The 19,174-nt window shown below is 47.4% G+C and overlaps 2 protein-coding genes across 2 annotated transcripts; both read left to right on the top strand.

The window, feature by feature from the left end:
* The first annotated feature begins 77 nt into the window (after positions 1-77).
* On the top strand, positions 78-5,685 carry kctd13 (potassium channel tetramerization domain containing 13). The gene is made up of 7 exons (XM_035399336.1): positions 78-282; positions 1,055-1,309; positions 1,816-1,985; positions 2,591-2,680; positions 3,390-3,442; positions 4,431-4,626; positions 5,416-5,685. The coding sequence occupies exons 2-7, from the start codon at positions 1,078-1,080 to the stop codon at positions 5,665-5,667; spliced, it is 993 nt and encodes a 330-aa protein (XP_035255227.1). The 5' UTR covers positions 78-282; positions 1,055-1,077; the 3' UTR covers positions 5,668-5,685.
* Positions 5,686-8,580: 2,895 nt separating this feature from the next.
* Positions 8,581-18,938, top strand: hirip3 (HIRA interacting protein 3). The gene is made up of 8 exons (XM_035398996.1): positions 8,581-8,772; positions 10,614-10,734; positions 11,309-11,468; positions 11,851-13,479; positions 14,284-14,444; positions 16,536-16,686; positions 16,789-16,887; positions 18,492-18,938. Exons 1-8 carry the CDS (start codon positions 8,708-8,710, stop codon positions 18,683-18,685), a joined length of 2,580 nt encoding a protein of 859 aa, XP_035254887.1. The 5' UTR covers positions 8,581-8,707; the 3' UTR covers positions 18,686-18,938.
* The last annotated feature ends 236 nt before the right edge of the window (positions 18,939-19,174 follow it).

Raw genomic sequence — 19,174 nt, 5'->3', positions numbered from 1 at the left:
AACTGAGCATGTTAAGTACTTTGTGCGTGTAATAATACACACTGGGGTGATAGACGTGCGTCTTATCCAATCAGTTTCAAGGAACGTCTTTGAGGAAACGGCCATTGTAGGTGGTAAGACAAGGAAGAAGAAAGGTCTTAAAGAGCAGTGGAAGGCAGGGGCGATGGTCCTGCAATAGTCATTTTACATTTATTTACGTTTCCTATCTGCTGCTTTAGCCTTTGAATTCGTTCCAGTATTATCGGATAGCTGAGGAAACTGAGATACGTAACTGATTCAGAGGTGAGTTGATTGTTACTGAATCGCTAGCTAGCTTTCCAGCTAAGTGGGTGACCAGCTGGCGAATAGAACTAACTTCTGTGGCTGGTAAACACATTAGCTAGCTTGGTAGCTAGCTACAGTATAAATGTACATCGTGCATAGCCAGGTAGTTGCCTAAAGTACAGTCTGACGTACTTCATCTGGTTGCTTGCGTGTTTGGCTGATATCATGGTAGTATCAAGAAAGCTACAAAGTTAGCTAGCTACCTTCTTAGCACGTCTTGTAGCCAGCTTTATTGCCTCCCCGTCGCTTGGTACAAACGACGTGCTCAGAAGCAAGACCAATACTTGGCCTAGATAGTGAGCTGATCGTTAGATGGCTTTTTATCACGTCTTTTGTAGTCAGCCTTGTTGCCTTACCCTTTTGGTTAGGGCAGGTTTCGTATATTTGAAATGGCTAAATGTACAGACAGCTGCTAGTTGTAGTTACGAACGAAGCTGAATGAATTTTAGTGAATTTCAGCTTTCATCCTCTGTTCCACCATCCATTTCAGTGGATGAGCTGAATTTAGGTGAACAGCATTGCACAAGTTTGTGCAATATTAGATCCCATAAAATGAGTCAGTGGCAGAGCAATGTTGAGTTGCAAAATAAATTATGTAGTTTTGTGATTCACAGTAGCACACCCAGCGTATGTTTTTGCCTGTGTTACTGCTCAACACTGTGTTGTGTGTGCGCCTGCACGCGTGCGTCTTTGAAAGCTTTGACATCACTTCCCCCTGATGTCCCTGCAGCCCCTTTCATCGCTGCACACCTGATGTCTGCCCAAGCCTCCGCAGGAAGTGTGGCGTCGGAAGCACTTCCTGTTTCGCCGTCCCCCGGGGGTGAGCGAGAGGAGAAGGGGGGACGGGGTTTGGCGGGGAGTAAGTATGTCAAGTTGAACGTGGGGGGGTCGCTCCACTACACCACCGTCCAGACGCTCTGCAAGGAGGACAGCCTGCTCAGGAGCATGTGCAATGGAGGGGTGGAGGTTGCCATAGACTCAGAGGGTAAGATCCTAGTAGTGTGTGTGTGTATGTGCATGTCTGTGCCTATGTGTGTGCGTTCGCATGCCTATGTCTGTCTATTTGTGCTTGCATGTATAGAAGGGCTGGAGATCCACAGTGACCAGGCATAAGTGCTCCTCTCATGTTTCTGTGGGGTGCCAGTATTTCGGCTGCAGGGAACCCCTGAAAAGGCATGAGTGTGTTTAGGTAGTTGCCCAGGAATGTGGAGAGGTGGACAGATACTACAGTGCTGGGGTCCCCAACCCTCGTCCTGGAGAACCGCGGGGTCTGCTTGTTTTTTGTCTTCATGCTTAAAATCAACAACCAAGAACCCAGGTGAGGTCACTGTGATCAGCTGTTTTCATTGGTCAATGAAATCCAGAGTGAAAGCGAAAGCCAGCAGACCCTGCGGCTCTGCGGGACCCGCAGAAGTGCGTTTGCGTGTGCGGGTGAGGTTGTGTCCAGTCGGTCAGACCGCACGTGTTTCACGGTCCTTTCTCTGTTTTCAGGCTGGGTGGTGCTGGACCGGTGCGGGAGGCATTTTGGCTTGGTTCTGAACTTCCTGCGCGACGGGTCCGTGCCGCTTCCAGACTCCCAACGGGAGCTGGAGGAGGTTCTGAAGGAGGCCCAGTACTACGGGGTCCAGGGCCTGGTTCAGCACTGCCTCAACACGGTCAAGGTCAGCAACCCTGGGCGTCGGTGTCCAGATTCTAGTGCGCTTTCATCCTCTGTTCCACCAACTGAGGGAGCAAGACTAAATGTTCAAAAACAGTTCTGAAAGATGTTTTCCAGTGTAGTTTATGTGGCATTTTTCATCAAACTTAAAATAGCCATGCAGTTTACACAGGCTCATTCGGTTAAGGCACCACACCGTGGTGTCTGGATGAGCCGCACGGCCTCGGATCGAACCCGGGCCGTGCCACTGGCCGGTAGCTCCACAGGGCGACGCCCGCCGGTCGATCGGGCGCCCATAGATTTCAGTCAGCTTCAGGCCCCTTGGTTCACACAATGTACACTGCTTTTGTTGCTGGTGATTGGCCATTCCAAATTGGGGTGGGAATTGTATATGCACAGCCCCATTGTAAAATAAATAGACGAATACGTAAATAGATTTGTCATTTTCTGCATCTGATGGATGGACAGGAATTGTCAGCTGTCGTTTTCCATTCCTGCTCAGTTAGCCTGTGGTTTCTTTGCTTACTTTAATTGCCTGCAGTGGGTTTTCTGGAAATTTCCGCCGGACCGTGTCCGTTATTAACTGTCTTTGTGTCCCCGGGCTTCCAGAAGCGCACTGACGGGTTCGAGGGGGCCTGCCGAATACCCATGATCACCTCGGCCAAGGAGGAGCAGAGGATGATCGCCTCGTGCCGAAAGGTGGGTCTCCGGGGCGACGAGCGTGGGCGTGGTAATGATCAGTGATGTCATCGTACCGGAATTTTGCTAATCAATACCCATACAAGTGAGGTGCCACGATTCTCAATATCTAATTCGATAAGCTGGTAAAAAAACAAATAATCCCATGTGTTTCAGCATACACTCTTACACTAGAACAGAGGCATGTAGCCTTTATTCCTGTAAACAATATTGTGCTTGCATTCAGTAATGTTTAGGCAGTATAGTGTGTGCAGATACGCTATACGTTTCTCGCAAAAAAATTAGTTTGTTGACTTAGTTTGTGTTTTTTTTTTTTTTTACTTCACTGCTGTGGTGTCAACTTAATTGCTAATGTAGCCTAATTACTAGGGAGTTGTTAGCCTTTATTGATGGCAGTATGAGACTAGTATGATGTAGCTAGCACAAACCAAACGCACTAACTCATAAAAATATATTTTTAACAAAAATCTACCATCTGACTAGCTTCAAGGTAGGTCTTGTCCAGTCATTTCTCCGGTCCCCTGGAGCAGTAACAGCTTAGCTTAGCTTACGAACCAGACAAACGCTAAATGGGAAGTGTTTATGTAAAGCTTCATGGAACTGTTAGCACTTGAGAATGGTGTGCATTCATAACTGTGTACAGAGGGTAGGAACTCCTCGGAATGAGAGAGGAACATGGTGCTAACTGCTGGGCGGCTCTCTCTTTCAGCCTGTGGTGAAACTGCAGAACAACAGAGGGAACAACAAATACTCTTACACCAGGTACTACTTCCTGTTTACTACGACACCGTGCTGTTTCTGGGTTACTACAACACCGTGCTGTTTCTGGGTTACTACAACACCGTGCTGTTTCTGGGTTACTACAACACCGTGCTGTTTCTGGGTTACTACGACACCGTGCTGTTTCTGGGTTACTAAAACACCGTGCTGTTTCTGGGTTACTAAAACACCGTGCTGTTTCTGGGTTACTAAAACACCGTGCTGTTTCTAGGTTACTACAACACCGTGCTGTTTCTGGGTTACTAAAACACCGTGCTGTTTCTGGGTTACTAAAACACCGTGCTGTTTCTAGGTTACTACAACACCGTGCTGTTTCTGGGTTACTAAAACACCGTGCTGTTTCTGGGTTACTAAAACACCGTGCTGTTTCTGGGTTACTACGACACCGTGCTGTTTCTGGGTTACTAAGACACCGTGCTGTTTCTGGGTTACTACAACACCGTGCTGTTTCTGGGTTACTATAACACCGTGCTGTTTCTGGGTTACTACGACACCGTGCTGTTTCTGGGTTACTACGACACCGTGCTGTTTCTGGGTTACTAAGACACCGTGCTGTTTCTGGGTTACTAAGACACCGTGCTGTTTCTGGGTTACTACAACACCGTGCTGTTTCTGGGTTACTAAAACACCGTGTCGTTTCTGGGTTACTACAGGCGTAAGTACACTTGCACCCAGATCTGCTTCTGGTGTGCTAAGTATGAAAGAAATCCCTCTCTCTCACGAATGTTTACAGTAGGGACCCTTCAATGATTGCTTAACACGAGTGTGTTTTCTGTGCAGGTACCGTCATAATGGCAGCCATTAATGTGTCGGCGTAAAAATGTAAACCGACGATTATTTGTGTGGTTCAGGAAGATCGGCTGACGCTTTAGGCGGCCTTAAGCACGCGCTAATGCGCCAGTGAGTCTCCGAGCCTTAAGGAACCGCGACGGTGCCGCCCCACACCGCCCCCTCTCCCCTCTCGCCGCAGCAACTCCGACGACAACCTGCTCAAGAACATCGAGCTGTTCGACAAGCTGGGCCTGCGCTTCAACGGGCGGGTGCTCTTCGTCAAGGACGTGCTGGGGGACGAGATCTGCTGCTGGTCCTTCTACGGCGAGGGCCGCAAGATCGCCGAGGTCTGCTGCACCTCCATCGTCTACGCCACCGAGAAGAAGCAGACCAAGGTGAGCGGGCGTCGCGCGCCGCGATGCCGCACGGCGGCGCCCCCCTCTGGCGTCGGGTCGCTTTGATGGAACGCCTCCCTCCGTTCGCATGCATTTTAAGGGGCCTGTTGTGAGTGAGGAGAGTGTACAGCCTTCACGATGTGGTCCTGTTACTGCAGTATCTCTTGAGAGATTGAGAAATGAAATGACCGATTTTCACGTAAGTGTTCTTCCAGCAGTCTGGTGGCTCGCTTCGTGAATTCCCACCCCCCCCCCCCCCCCTGGGGGACGCCGTCTTCCACACGTAGACGCAACGCTGCGCGTTCGGCTGGTTCTGTTTCTCCTGAACCTCACAAACGGCAGGGAACGGGCTTGACTTCAATTCAACGTGCAAATAAAATCCAGTTCGACTGGCCTGTAGAGCAAGCAAACGCAAAAACAGCTGGCTGTTTTAGAAGGGCAGCAGGATGTGTGTCATGCCCACAGGGAAAGGCCCATGACTGCATGTTTACTATTTACTCAAATGAAGTCGTCTTGCAGCAAAGGCATTCTGCTGATGAGTCAGGCTGTTCAGTTGCCAGGCAACCTGGGCCTGTGTGCATAAAACCTCTCAGAGTAGGACTGCTGACCTAGGATCAGCTTTGCATTTTGGCTCGTAATGGATGTGGACGGGGCGGCACTGACCCTAGATCAGCAGTGCTTTGTGAATACGGGCCCCGGTCTCATATGGTCTTACTCACACTGACGGGCTCCGTCACTCACTCTCTCTCTCTCTCTCTCTCTGTGCCCCACCCACCCCCACCCCTACAGGTGGAGTTCCCAGAGGCCCGCATTTTCGAAGAGACACTCAACATCCTCATCTACGAAAACGGGCGTGGCTCGGGACCGGGGGGCGTGGCCCTCTTGGAATCGGGCGTGGGCTCCTCGGGGGGCGCCGGCCAATCGGAGGAGGAGGGCGCCGGGGCAGGGGGCGGGGACCGCCGGGTAAGGCGGATTCACGTGCGGCGGCACATCATGCACGACGAGAGAGGACACGGGCAGCAGACCGTGTACAAGGACTGAGACCGGGGGGGAGGGGCGTCCCTGTGGGGGTGGGAGGGGCGGGTTCGAGGGCGGAGCCTGAGGAGGGGCAGGGATGACGAGAGATTCCAAACATACGGAGGGAGTGAGATGGGGGGAGCGGTGGAGGAGCACTGCTGGATGAAAGGAGAGAGGATGGGTAGAACAGCTGAAGGGGGCAGTAGTGATATAGTGGTAAAGCTGAAGGGTCTGTTGAATGAGAGGAGGTGGTCCCGCGGGTAAAAGATAAGGAGAGGTTTTTCTCCAGCTGACTGGACACTTGGGTACGTTAACACTGCACTGAGGGAGAGAGAGTACCTTAAATGGGGCTGTAGATTTGAACAAGCCCCCATTTCAAGTATGTTTTGACAGTTCACTTTTCAGCATAATTATTATTGTGTGCGTGTACACGTTTGTGTGTGTGTGTGTGTGTGTTCCGTGTGGAATTCTTATTTTTATTTGTTTATTTATTGTACTTTTAATTTATTTGTGAACTTATCCATTTTTTTAATGAGCATGAGTAAAGTGTTGCGTGCGTGTGTTGGGAGACTGTTCTTGTATGTTTACCTTGCTATACAGTGATTGGGTGTGTTGGGAGACTGTTCTCGTATGTTCACCTTGCTATACAGTGATTGGGTGTGTTGGGAGACTGTTCTCGTATGTTCACCTTGCTATACAGTGATTGCGTGCGTTTTGTATAAGGATGCGTGGGCTAGTACAGCCGAATGACACTTTTACTGACGGGGACATTCACAGACTGTGACACACAGACTGGAGACCGACACTCACATACTGGCACTCGTTTACTGACACGACACGTTTGCGTGGATATTTATTTTCTGCGCAGGCTTATTCCGGTTCGGTACACACACACTTTTCACTCAAGGGCCGCTGCGGATTCTGTCCCAGCCTTCCCCCCCCCCCCCCCCCCCCCCCCCCCCCCCAACCATTCAGTTGAGGGGACTTTTTAGGGGGGGGTGCTTGCCAAGGAGATTTCACACTGATTCACGGATGACCACAGTACCTTTCAGTACTGCTCTGCACAGTGACCGCTGCATTGAATGACCGACTGACTCGTTAATTGATTTTTCTGGCTTTTGTGCTTATAATGTTCATAAAAACAAAACAGAGAGGAAAAAAAATAAAAACGCCCTAAACCTGCCAACAGTGAACTGCACCGATTATGTGTTATGTGTAAAAATCCTTGTATTTAAGGTTTTGGTTATTTTTGGGTCCACAAACATTCTCAATAAAAAAAAAATTTGTTTTTAACCTTGCATCCCTTTGAGAAGTGTGTTGGGTGTATGTGTGTGTACGTGTGTCTGTGCGTGTGTGTGTGTACATGTGTCTGTCTGTGTACGTACGTGTGTCTGTGTGTGTGTGTGTCTGTGTGTACTTGTGTCTGTGTGTGTACGTGTATGTGTGTGTGTGTGTGTGTCTGTTGTCCTGCACTGTCTGTTTCAGAGGCAGTATATTTGCACTTTATCAGGATAAATTACTAGAGATTGACAAATGTGCATTCGTGTAAAGTAGTGAAACAAATCTCAGAATGTTAATTATTTTCATGTTAAGGGGAAGAGAGAACTGTTTTATAATGGACTTCGTCTCAGGATTTCAAATTTTATGGTGAAGGGGTAAACCCCGAAAACACTATCCATGTTTGGCAACGTTCTTCTTGAGGAATAATGGTGGAAACAAAATATTAAGGCGGTAAATACTCACACACCTCTCCCCTGGCTGTTACTCGTCAATTTTGTTTTCTATACGAATTTGAAAATAACAATTGATTATTGATCTTTTCTATTCAGGGTTGTGTCATGGAGACAACTGACCCATCAATCACCTATTAAATCTAGTCCGGTGCATATATACGTTATATACAAATTTGTTGTTATCTTTGGTGAATCTGTCTTGAAGCTTGGATCGAAATATGGCCCTGTAAGTTTTACACACTTTTTGTGTTTTTTCAAATATGCTACTGGAGACATTTTTAAAAATTACCGTTTGACAGTGTAAACTGCTGAATGGAATAAAGGACTATATGGCAATAAGATAGTTTAATACTTTTTTTTCCTGAAATAAATGCAGTGGAAATGCCAGTTCGTGGAGGCTGCCATGTTTGACTATGAGGCTTTTTTGCCACCAGAGCATGTGCACTGGGTACCTAAACGTGAAGAGATGAATAAGAATGAAAAAAATCTTATTCCGTGAGGCTCAGGGAAAAAAATGGTCCCGAGAAAGTAATTAGTGCAGTGTGAATATATTTCAGAATTTGAAAGTTCTGTCCAAAATAGTATAATTTGGCCAGAGTAAATTCATAGTTTTGAATGGACTTGAATGGGAACATTTGCTTCTGGGCACCAGAGGCTTAATAAAGTGCAATACCGCCAGTAGCCACTGGAGGTTGCAATCTCTGGTCCCCTGACAGGAAAGCAGCCCTTCAACCAAAGATCTCTGCTTCAACATAGGCTTGTGAAGCCCCGGAAGTACGCCTGTACTACGCATGTTGACGGAAAAACATCAGAGCTCCCATTGAAGTGAATGGGGAATATCAGACTTTTGAAGCCAAAATAACACTTCCCCCATGTTATTATGAAATTCGATTAACGATCGTTACACGTCATATGAAAAGCGGATTGTGAAAATGTGTAATTTATAACAAAACGTAAATTTTTATACATTTTTCCCCAAAACTTTTGGAGCAAAACAACAATCGTTTCACAAACTACTATACATAATGAAATTTATGATCACGAAAATTGACCGATGAGCTTTTCTTGGTTGGGTTAAATCACCTTGGGTCTCCACTGTTTCCACATTGAATTCAATGCGATTCAATGAGCAGCCAGCTATTTTACCTTCAACAGGCGCAGTAGCTCTGTCTCTCGTTAGGTTTCACCGCATAGCCCCGCCTACCTCCTCCAGTTCCTCTGTGCGCTCTACAGTACGCACACGCATGTGCGCGCCAAAACAAGTAGTCCGCATTTTTAGTGACGTTATCGCAAATTAGTCAGGACACTTTAGCTAGTTAGCTCATTTAAAAATGATAGGTGAGGATCCGATACGGGACTTCGTTTCAAAGGAGCTCCGTGATTGTTCAGATCTCAGGTAACGTTAAGCACTTCATTATCTTGGTGAAACAGTTCGCTAACTAACGTTGCCTGGTGGGGATATGTGATGGGAAATTTAGCTAAAAACTAGCCAGTTTGCTGACAAACATTCCCCAGTGTTCGTTTGCCGACGTGTAAACTAAACTAACATGCTAGGCTGACTCACTCGGCTAACGTTAGCTATCTTAACTAACGTTGTCGTAAAATGTCTTCTTACCGTGAAAGTCCCTGGCTTGTTTACATTTTGGTTTATAATCTGGATCTTGGGGGTATATGCCTACTGCGAAGGATGCTGAACGTACCCAGAGTTTCTTTTCGTCAACGGACTTCACAAGACCGAAGGTGGTTTTCAACTTGCTAAGTGAATACGCGCGTTGTACTTCCCGCGTAGCTTAGTGGGGAGTGCCATTGTCTTTCCTTCGAGCCTGTGTTTTGTAGTTGTTCCAATGACCATGATGTGCACTTTTGTACGTCGCTTTGGATCAAAGCGTCTGCTAAATAAATGTAATGTCATCTAGCTTTGTGCGCGTTCCCGTAGAACTGGCGGTGTCTTCAAAAATGAACCAATGGCAGTGCAGCATGGACCTTACTTCTGCAGCGTATTTTCCTCCTGAGGCAAAAAGACTCGTATCGGGGGACATAATGCACGGATATGAAGAACATAAAACAATCATAGTACCGTAAAAGTAACGCCGTTGATGCCAAAAAAGCCAGGGGTCAGGGTTTGCAAAAAAAAAATGCTAATATTGTACATTTGTTGGTTAATGGCTTATTTACCTCACCACTTTTAACGAATAAATATGCACTCTCACCAACAGTCCTGCAGTTTATTTCTAATATGAAAACTGCTCATTCTAGACCTACTAAATCTTGAACTTGATACGGTATATATATATATATATTTGTATAGCCTGAAGCAGTCACACCGAAGTTAATTCATAAACACGAGAATTATGGGACTCAGGTGAAGTAGATATGGATGCGTAGGATTCAAGAAGCTTGTATACGTAATGTATGTAAATATCCTCAGAGAACGGCAGCTGATTGATTACTAATTAAATAATCTCCGGCCTGCGACAACACCCCGAGCTTTACGATCTCCTACGGCAAGCTGGAAATGCGGCATGATGCATTGTGGAATTTTTCTATAGGTTTGGGGCTCCTAAGCAAATTCTTGTTGACTGAGATGGTGCTGTACTCTTATCATGCATTTTCAGTGATTCCTCACTAATAACACCCTTGCCTGTGCAGTCATTTTCTTTAACCCAAAAGAATGGGTTAATGAAATTTCATGATATCGTATGATAGGCCTACTACTTTAATAACAGGTTTTAGACTGGGGGGAGCTTTGACAAAGTTTTGTAAGGACACTAATATAAGAGAGTGCACTTGGTTCACCTTTGAACTGTTATTCACCATCCATGTGGAATGGATGGGGACCAATCTGATGTTTTCTTAAAGTCGGTACCGTTTTTGATACTTTCCCAGGTCAAATCTGAGTACAGAATGGTAATTTGGGCGACAGTGTAGCATAATGGGTACGGAGCTGGTCCTAAAAGGTTGCAGGTTGGATTCCCGGGTAGCACACAGCCGTTGTACCCTTGGGCAAGGTCCTTCACCTGCATTGCTTCAGTGTATGTATGAATGGATGCAATGTAAACGCTATGTAAAAAGTTGTAAGTCGCTCTGGACAAGAGCGTCTGCTGAATGCCTGTAATGTAACTTGAGAATGCAGTAGGCTGAAAGAGCAGTGATGTATGATAGCATTTAAAGCAGGCTGCGCGTTGCTTGTGCCGTTGCTGCTGATACTGACGTGCTGCTGGCTGGGTGGGCTCCTAGCACGCTGACTCAGAGCATACTCAGAGGACGGCTCCTAAAGCAGGTGGGCCGGGCGGCTTTGAGCGCGGAGGAGAGCCGGCTGATGAAGCGCATTGTGGAGGAGGAGCTCCTAAAAATGCAGGTAAGGGCCTGGAGACATACTGCGCGCAAGTCATATTGCTTTTTTTTAAAAATAATTCATATGCATTCATACTCATTTGTTTATAAATAGTGTGTTTGAGGACCTGGTTGCTGGTGTCTCTCCACCAGCGAGTTGCTTTTTGAGGACCCGGTTGCTGGTGTTTCTCCACCAGCGAGTTGCTTTTTGAGGACCCGGTTGCAGGTGTCTCTCCACCAGCGAGTTGTTTTTTGAGGACCTGGTTGCAGGTGTCTCTCCACCAGCGAGTTGTTTTTTGAGGACCTGGTTGCAGGTGTCTCTCCACCAGCGAGTTGCTTTTTGAGGACCCGGTTGCAGGTGTCTCTCCACCAGCGAGTTGTTTTTTGAGGACCTGGTTGCAGGTGTCTCTCCACCAGCGAGTTGTTTTTTGAGGACCTGGTTGCAGGTGTCTCTCCACCAGCGAGTTGCTTTTTGAGGACCTGGTTGCAGGTGTCTCTCCACCAGCGAGTTGCTTTTTGAGGACCTGGTTGCAGGTGTCTCTCCACCAGCGAGTTGACGGAAAAGGCGTTTATGGCTCCTTGTAACTCTCGTCCCGCAGGACAGCGACGACGAACCTCTCATCAGGAAGATCTCACCCCCATCCTCCAACGGCAATAAACGGAAGAGAGGGGTGGAAGACGAAGATGAGGAGAATGAAGGGAGGAGCCTGGATGAGTTGGCAAGGAGGAAGAAGTCCCGTCTCCAGACGAGCCCTCCAGGTATGTCCGTCTCTGCGATTACTCTAATCCAGTGCTTCTCAAACTCGGTCCTGGGGGCCCCTGTGTATGCTGGTTTTCGTTCCAACCACAGTTGCAATCCCTGAAATTTTTCATCATTGGCTGCATTTCATGCTTTAGAGGGATTATTTACTTTCTTAACCCACATTATTCCAGAAATTGCTGTGCATGCCACAAAGAATACAATTCCCGTGTTCATATTGTGCTATATTGAGCTATATTGCTCTGGATAAGATTGTCAGTCAAATACCAAAATGTAAATGGCCTGTATCCCTTTTCATGTGTTTTAATTCCCCGACTGTGCTGTTCGGTTGTGTCTCCCTCTCTCTTCACACAAGCTCCTAATTCCTGGGTTTTCCCGCAGATTCGCCAGATTCCGGGATTGAAAGAGTGGGACAGGAGGACAACCTGAAGGAGGGGGACGTCGGAGAAGAGGACAGGAGCGAGGGTCGGGAGGACCTGGAGAGCGGGGAAGACGAAAAGAAAACATCCCAGAAGATGGCGGCAAAACACAGAGGGAGAGGCCAAGGTCCGAGCGGGAGGAAGAGGTCGAAGGTCATGTCTGAGAGCGAGGAGGAGAGCCACCCAAAGGCCGGGGTACGAGAAAAGGAGGGATCACATATGGACAGCGAGGAAGATGAGGGCCGTAAAGAGATGAAGAAGAAAAAAAACGGTTCTAGGGGTGGACAGAAGAAAGCAGCACAATCGGACAGCGAGGAAGATGAGGACAGGGTAAAGATGAAGAAGCAAACGGCACCTTCTAGAAGGAGACCGAAGAAGGAAGCAGCTGAGTCCGACAGCGAGGAAGATGAGGACAGGGTAGAGACGAAGAAGCAAACAGCCGCTTCTAGAGGGAGACTGAAGAAGAAATTAGCTGAGTCCGACAGCGAGGAAGATGAGGACAGGGTCGAGATGAAGAAGCAAACTCCAGCTTCTAGACGGGGACAGAAGAAGAAAACAGCTGAGTCCGACAGCGAGGAAGATGAGGACAGGGTCGAGATGAAGAAGCAAACTCCAGCTTCTAGACGGGGACAGAAGAAGAAAACAGCTGAGTCCGACAGCGAGGAAGATGAGGACAGGGTCGAGATGAAGAAGCAAACTCCAGCTTCTAGACGGGGACAGAAGAAGAAAACAGCTGAGTCCGACAGCGAGGAAGATGAGGACAGGGTTGAGATGAAGAAGCAAACTCCAGCTTCTAGACGGGGACAGAAGAAGAAAACAGCTGAGTCCGACAGCGAGGAAGATGAGGACAGGGTCGAGATGAAGAAGCAAACTCCAGCTTCTAGACGGGGACAGAAGAAGAAAACAGCTGAGTCCGACAGTGAGGAAGATGAGGACAGGGTAGAGACGAAGAAGCAAACAGCCGCTTCTAGAGGGAGACTGAAGAAGAAATCAGCTGATTCCGACAGTGAGGAAGATGAGGACAGGGTAGAGATGAAAAAGCAAACTCCAGCTTCTAGACGGGGACAGAAGAAGAAAACCGCTGAATCCGACAGCGAGGAAGATGAGGACAGGGTAGAGATGAACAAGCAAACACCAGCTTCTAGAAGGAGACCAAAGAAGAAAGCAGCGGAGTCGGACAGCGAGGAAGATGAGGACAGGGTAGAGATGAAGAAGCAAACGCCAGCTTCTAGACGGGGACAGAAGAAGAAAACAGCTGAGTCCGACAACGAGGAAGATGAGGACAGGGTAGAGACGGAAGGGAGGAAGTCCTGGGCTGAAGAGCCAGAGAGCAACTCGGAGAGTGAAGAGGAGCACAGAGCTGAGAGGATGGGGACAAATCTGGATGAGGGACGGCCAGCCGAGAGAGGAAGAGCAGGGGCAAGGGAAACCGGCAGCTCCGAGAGCGACGGAGGGATGAGGGGACCAAAACAAGAGCGAGGCCGACCTGGGAGCCAGGGAGGAGAGGGAGAGAAAAGAACGGGGGGAGAGAATGGGGGTAGGCGAGAAGCGGCAGACTCGTCCTTGGAAGAGGAGAAGAGCGGGGGAGAAGGTGAGGGAGAACCCTAACCCCGCCTTCACACAGTGAGCGACTTGGTTGATGGGTTGCTCAAGTGTACAAGGCTGAGGGAGGGGCAGGAGCTTCTCGCTGTATCCTCTTATTGGTCTCCTGCAGCTGCATTATTGAAGAGAAATAACGGCATCATCAAAGCTGTATATTTTCCATAGAGCCACATATCTCCTTTAGTTTCTATAGTTATGTCAGGACACTGATAAATATTTGTTAGTGCTATCTCGCTCACCATATATATCTCTTTCTCTCTCACAAGTTAACCACCTAGCTAGCAACCTCCATCCCTCTCACTAGCTAGCTAGTGATCTCTCCATATCTCTCTCACTAGCTACTGTAGCTAGCAAATTGAAACTTCTGTCCAAGCGTCATTTTTTTTAGACGCTTGTCCCTGTATGCTTTTTTTTAGAAACGTATAACACCGGGTGTTATTGTACCATAATTAGTTGTTCCTCCATTTTTCCTCACTGTGTGGAACAATTATTCACGAAATGGTATCATATTGGTTGAAGAAATAGGAAGCCTGAAACTGATTGGCTGCTGGTGGGTAATGCCTGTGAAAAGATATACCGTGGCAAACATTTTTCAGGGCAACTTTGGTTGCTCAGTTGCCCAGTTGCTCAAGCAAGTTACTCGCTGTCTGAACACGGGGCAATGTTGGTCTATGTGCATGGGGGGAGGGCGGGGCAGGAGGGCTTATGTTGAGCGACTGAACACTCCACGTTGAACTAACCTTTCAGGACAGGCAGTAAAATTGGGCTTTTCTCTGGAAAATGTGTCCTTTAGAGACGACGAAGGAAAAGAAGACGAGTGAAGCTGGGAGCGATTCGGACTCTTCATCTCTCCCATCCCTTGAGGACGAGGAGGAACGTAAGACCAAGTCAGTGCAAGAGAAGAAGATTAAGGGGAAAACGAAAGAAGGAAAGGGCGCTTCAAAAGACGGCAAGGTGAGACCCAGTCTGAACCAGAGTACAAGTTTCTTTCGGGATGGAAGTTTTGCTGTTTGCTCCGCTTCAGAAGCAGGCGAAATTGAAGCCCCCCCCCCCCCCCCCCCCCCCCCCGGTACTAGAGGGTTGCTGCTCTTTTATTAATCAGCACGTACACACTTAGAGATGGAGTGTGATCGATATCATAATTAGGGGCCATGCACCACAGGTACATAGGCACCTATTGTGTTTGTTTTTATCACTATTATTATCATTTTCTGCCATGGGAATCTATGGCAGCCCCTAGAACTATTTTGTGGATTTTTGTGAAATTGTGGAAATGTGGATTTAAACCTCTGGCTGCAACTTTCGAACCATTTGGCCTAGAGTTGTGATTCTTTTTTCTCTAGATTCCTTAAGTCCTCAATGCACACACTGCTCTATTGTAGTTTCTGTCATTTTGAATGTTATGAAAAGCACATTTTAAACATCTCCTCGTAGACCGTTGAACGGATTACCATGTAATTTGGCACGTATCATCTTCAGGGCAGGCTGACCAAAGCTGTTAAAAGATAGTTGCTAGGTCGAACAATATGGCTGCTGAAAAGAAACAAATTTAATGGCTGAGGCGGCAAACAGAACATGAGCCATATCTGTAATGCTGTGATGTATCGATGCCACACTTGGTACCCCTCTATTCCAGGGTGTCTAAGGGTGTGCTATACCAGAAAAATCTCTAAATGGCATTTTGTTTTTCAGCCATCTTGGATTTATTCGAAAACACAATCCTCCTTGAATTGTGGCCAAATCTAGCTGTACATTTTGTTATTAGCTCTTTGTATCATTGTCTTTAAGTGTCTTTGAAAGATAGATGCTTGGTCAAAACATTTGTTGGCAAATTCACCACAATGGATAAGTGGCCCTACCTCAGTAAAACTTTGGTCTAGTGGCACCAAAATTTGTACACAAGGCCTTTGGGGCAGAGACTGGGTTTAATTAAATTTGGCCACTTGGGGGTGCCATACCAGCAAAAATGGCCTTACAATTACTCTGCAACGAATGCAGACTTTGCATCCGAGCTTGCTGTGGACCATTGCGGCTAAGGAACCCGTCAAAACATACCTATTTTGTTGCCCATTTTGTTATTCAGCCATCTTGGACTATTTTGAAAACATATTTAAATCTCTCCTCATTGAGATTTTCCTCAATCTAGCTTCAATTTCTGGCATTACGTCTTTGGATCATTTTCTTCTAATCAGTGGATCTTGAAATTATGTGGGTGTAAGAGCCTGGAAGGCAAAAGTGTATGGAAGGTGCCACTGTATCCTGTGAGCTGAATCAGACATTTTGTCCGTCATAGTGCTCGACCCACTGCATTGCTGCTTGCAGCTATATGTCTTTAATAGTTTTATGATACATAATGAAAATCTGTGCCATTGAGTTATTTTACTTGGTGAGATTTTAAATTGGGTCAGTTTGTATGCTGGAAGCAATGAAGTTATTATTCTGCCCACTCTAGGAAGATTTGGTATCAGTCTTTTGGAGACCATTTTGCTTACATAAGAAATGGCAGTCTGCATTCTAACCAGTCAGCAGTGTGGTACTTCGGTGAGTGGGCAATCAGGGTGTGTCCTTTCAGTTAATAGCCGTTTCAGTATGGTAGTTCGGAAGACCTCTAGCTGTCGTGTTTAGAACAGACATGCTTGACATCAGAGGGAAGTTTGTCTCTTTTTGTTTGTAAAGTATTTGTCTTCATCTTGTGGTAACAAACACTGAACGTAGGAGGGCAACGAAACGTATTTATACCAGGGCTGCAGTCTGACTGGTTACTGATTTCTAAGTCTGATTTCTCCTGGTAAGAGAGACCTGCCGTTCTCTGATTTTTAGTTCGCCGCAAAACACTGATGCTGGCAACCTAAGATTTTTAAATTAAGCCGCGACTTACAACCAAAAAAACCGCACCGATGCAATCGTCAATATCCGGGTGTGATTACTGAAAGGTCGCTGCCTTAGTGCTTGACCTTGGGTCAGACTGGTTATGGCTCAGCCAGCAGGCACGAGTGTGTGCAGCTTAAACTGCAGCGACAGCCGCGCTTCACTTTTGGGCTGTAGGAGGAAGAGAATAAGGCGGTGTCCCGGTTGAAGCATTACATCGCCCTCTGTGGCGTGAGGCGGAACTACAAGAAGCTGCTGGAAGGCTGTCGCTCCGTGAAGTCCAAGGTCGCGGTGCTGAAGAAGGAGCTGGAGGACCTGGGAGTCACAGGTCTGTGTGGGGGGGGCTGGGGGGGGGTTTGACAGAGGAGCCTGGTGTGTGTACACGTGCGCGCGAGTGTGTGTGTTGGTAAGCTGCTGTCTCTCTCCCCAGGTCAGCCCTCCATAGAGAAGTGTAAGAAGGCCAGGCTGAAGAGGGAGGAGGCTCAGGAGCTGGCAGGGCTGGATGTGTCCAACATCATCAGCACACAAGGTACTGGCCCCTACTGAATATGGCCCCTACTGCGGCCCCTAAACAAGTCTGTCCCACTAAATGAGTCTATCCCACTAAACAAGTCTATCCCACTAAACGAGTCTGTCCCCCTACGGCCCCTAAACGAGTCTATCCCCCTACGGCCCCTAAACGAGTCTATCCCCCTACGGCCCCTAAACGAGTCTACCCCCCTACGGCCCCTAAACGAGTCTATCCCCCTACTTCCCCTAAACGAGTCTATCCCCCTACGGCCCCTAAACGAGTCTACCCCACTGAACAAGCTTATCCCGCTAAAGCCAGTCAGTCCTTAATGGGTGCAGTACGGGGTGGGCTCCTCCCACATCTACATGTGTAGGCTTGATTGGCCAGTCATAAGAGGAAGCCCCTCCCATTGCTGCAGCTTTTTCCATAAAGCCGAGAGAGCACGCACTGGCCCATAGGGTGCCAGACGGGCTCCAGACGGGCTCCAGACGGGCTCCAGACGGGCTCCAGACGGGCTCCAGACGGGCTCCAGACGGGCTCCAGACGGGCTCCAGACTGGTGTAGACTGGTGCAGACCAGCTCTGTCCATTAGCAGGGCTGCTCTGTCAGTATTTTAGATCAGGGCTTCCCAAACCATTCCCACTCTGCATGCTGGCTTTGGTTCCTACCATTATGACAAGCTCTGTTGTAACTGCCTGCTGACTGCTCTCAGTTAGACACTAATTGTTCTTAATTAGCCTTCGTACATACACTGAAGGACGATTTACTGGCACTCGAAAGCAGGACCACATTTTTCCGCCATTTTGTCCTCCCTTCGCTGGCTCGCAGTTGGGTTTATAGCTGATTTTAAGGTTTCATTGTTTGTTTTTAAAGCACTAAATGGGTTGGCACCTCTTTACATCTCTGACCTTTGCCCCTGTTCTGCTTCCAGGTCACTTAGATCTTCTGAACAGATGCTTTTGACAGTCCCATGGGTTTCGGTTAAAGCTAACTGTTGCTGCTCCAAAGCTATGGAATAGTCCTGCCTCTTTACATTATTTTAGGTTTAGGGTTCGGTTTAGGCCCTCTCTATTGACACTTTTAAAATCTCGGCTGAAAGGCCTTTGTTTCTCCTTGACTTTTAAACCCAGTTGAGATCCTCTTCATGCGAGTGTACTGTCTTTTTGTTATCTTTTGTGTCTATTTACACAAATCTTATCTTTTGTGTCTTTTGTGTTTATTTATTGGAGATGTACAGCACTTTGGACAACATCAGTTGCCTTTTAAATGCGCTTTATGAATAAAGTTGATCTTAAGGACACATTATGCCAGAAATAGCTACTATTGCCCTAAAAATAAATGTCCCAAATTCACATCCCAGCAATGTCAGATGGTCAGACTAACTTATGGTGTCATTCAGTGTGCTGTATGTACTATATGGCAAATAATTCCAGTAGAAACTGGTTCCATTTTAAATTTATTCAGTTACAAACTGACAAGTGAGATCAGTTGGATCCTATTAGCTCAGAGTGTGGAGACTTGAAACCATCTGTGTAAAATGGTGTTTACTGACTGATACAAGATATGTTTTTTAAAATATATACATATCTGTTTTAAATTTATTTCTTTGGATCTCACTTCAGGACGTCCTAAGCGAAGAGGAGCGTCAGCGTGGCCGCCCCCTAGACCGGTCTCCCCCCCTCCCTCTTCATACAAGCACAAAGTGTCGTCCGAATCGGACAGCGACGAAGACGATTCGCGGAACGGGAGTGGCGGGACAAGGCCTGACTGGAGCAAGCTGAAGGGCATCATTAGCGACGACGCAGACAGCGACTGAGCTGCAGCACAGTCTGAGCGCAGTCGCAGTGACTGAGCCGCTGCACAGTCTGAGCACAGTCACAGCGACTCAGCCGCAGAGCAGTCTGAGCACAGTCACAGCGACTGAACGGATCTATGATGGCACGTTGACCGTTTTTACATGTTAATATTCAAATGTTCAGTATTTGCAACCGTTTTTATACTGTTTTATGACTGGCTCTTAAGCAGCCACACTGTTGATTCATTTAATAAAGAACTGATTTGTGCATGAGTATTGTATTTGGCGTCACTGTTCTTAAAGCATTCTTAGACCATCTCCGTTGTCTTCATTTGAAAGATCGAGGCCTGTAGGCTGCTGCTGCGGGTTGCTCCTGCGGTTTACCTGCAACGTTAACTCTGGGCGGGGCCTGATGTTTGGATCCCCCCCCCCCCCCGCGCTGGAGTAACAATCCTCCTGCGTTAAGCCAGTTTGAGAATTTGTAAAATCTTTATTTAAAAAATGCAGCCC

This window comes from Anguilla anguilla, chromosome 17 (genome assembly GCF_013347855.1).
Source record: "Anguilla anguilla isolate fAngAng1 chromosome 17, fAngAng1.pri, whole genome shotgun sequence".
NCBI classification, from domain to species: domain Eukaryota; kingdom Metazoa; phylum Chordata; class Actinopteri; order Anguilliformes; family Anguillidae; genus Anguilla; species Anguilla anguilla.
Note: the sequence above shows the minus strand (reverse complement) of the source record. Positions and strands in the feature narration are given on the sequence as shown.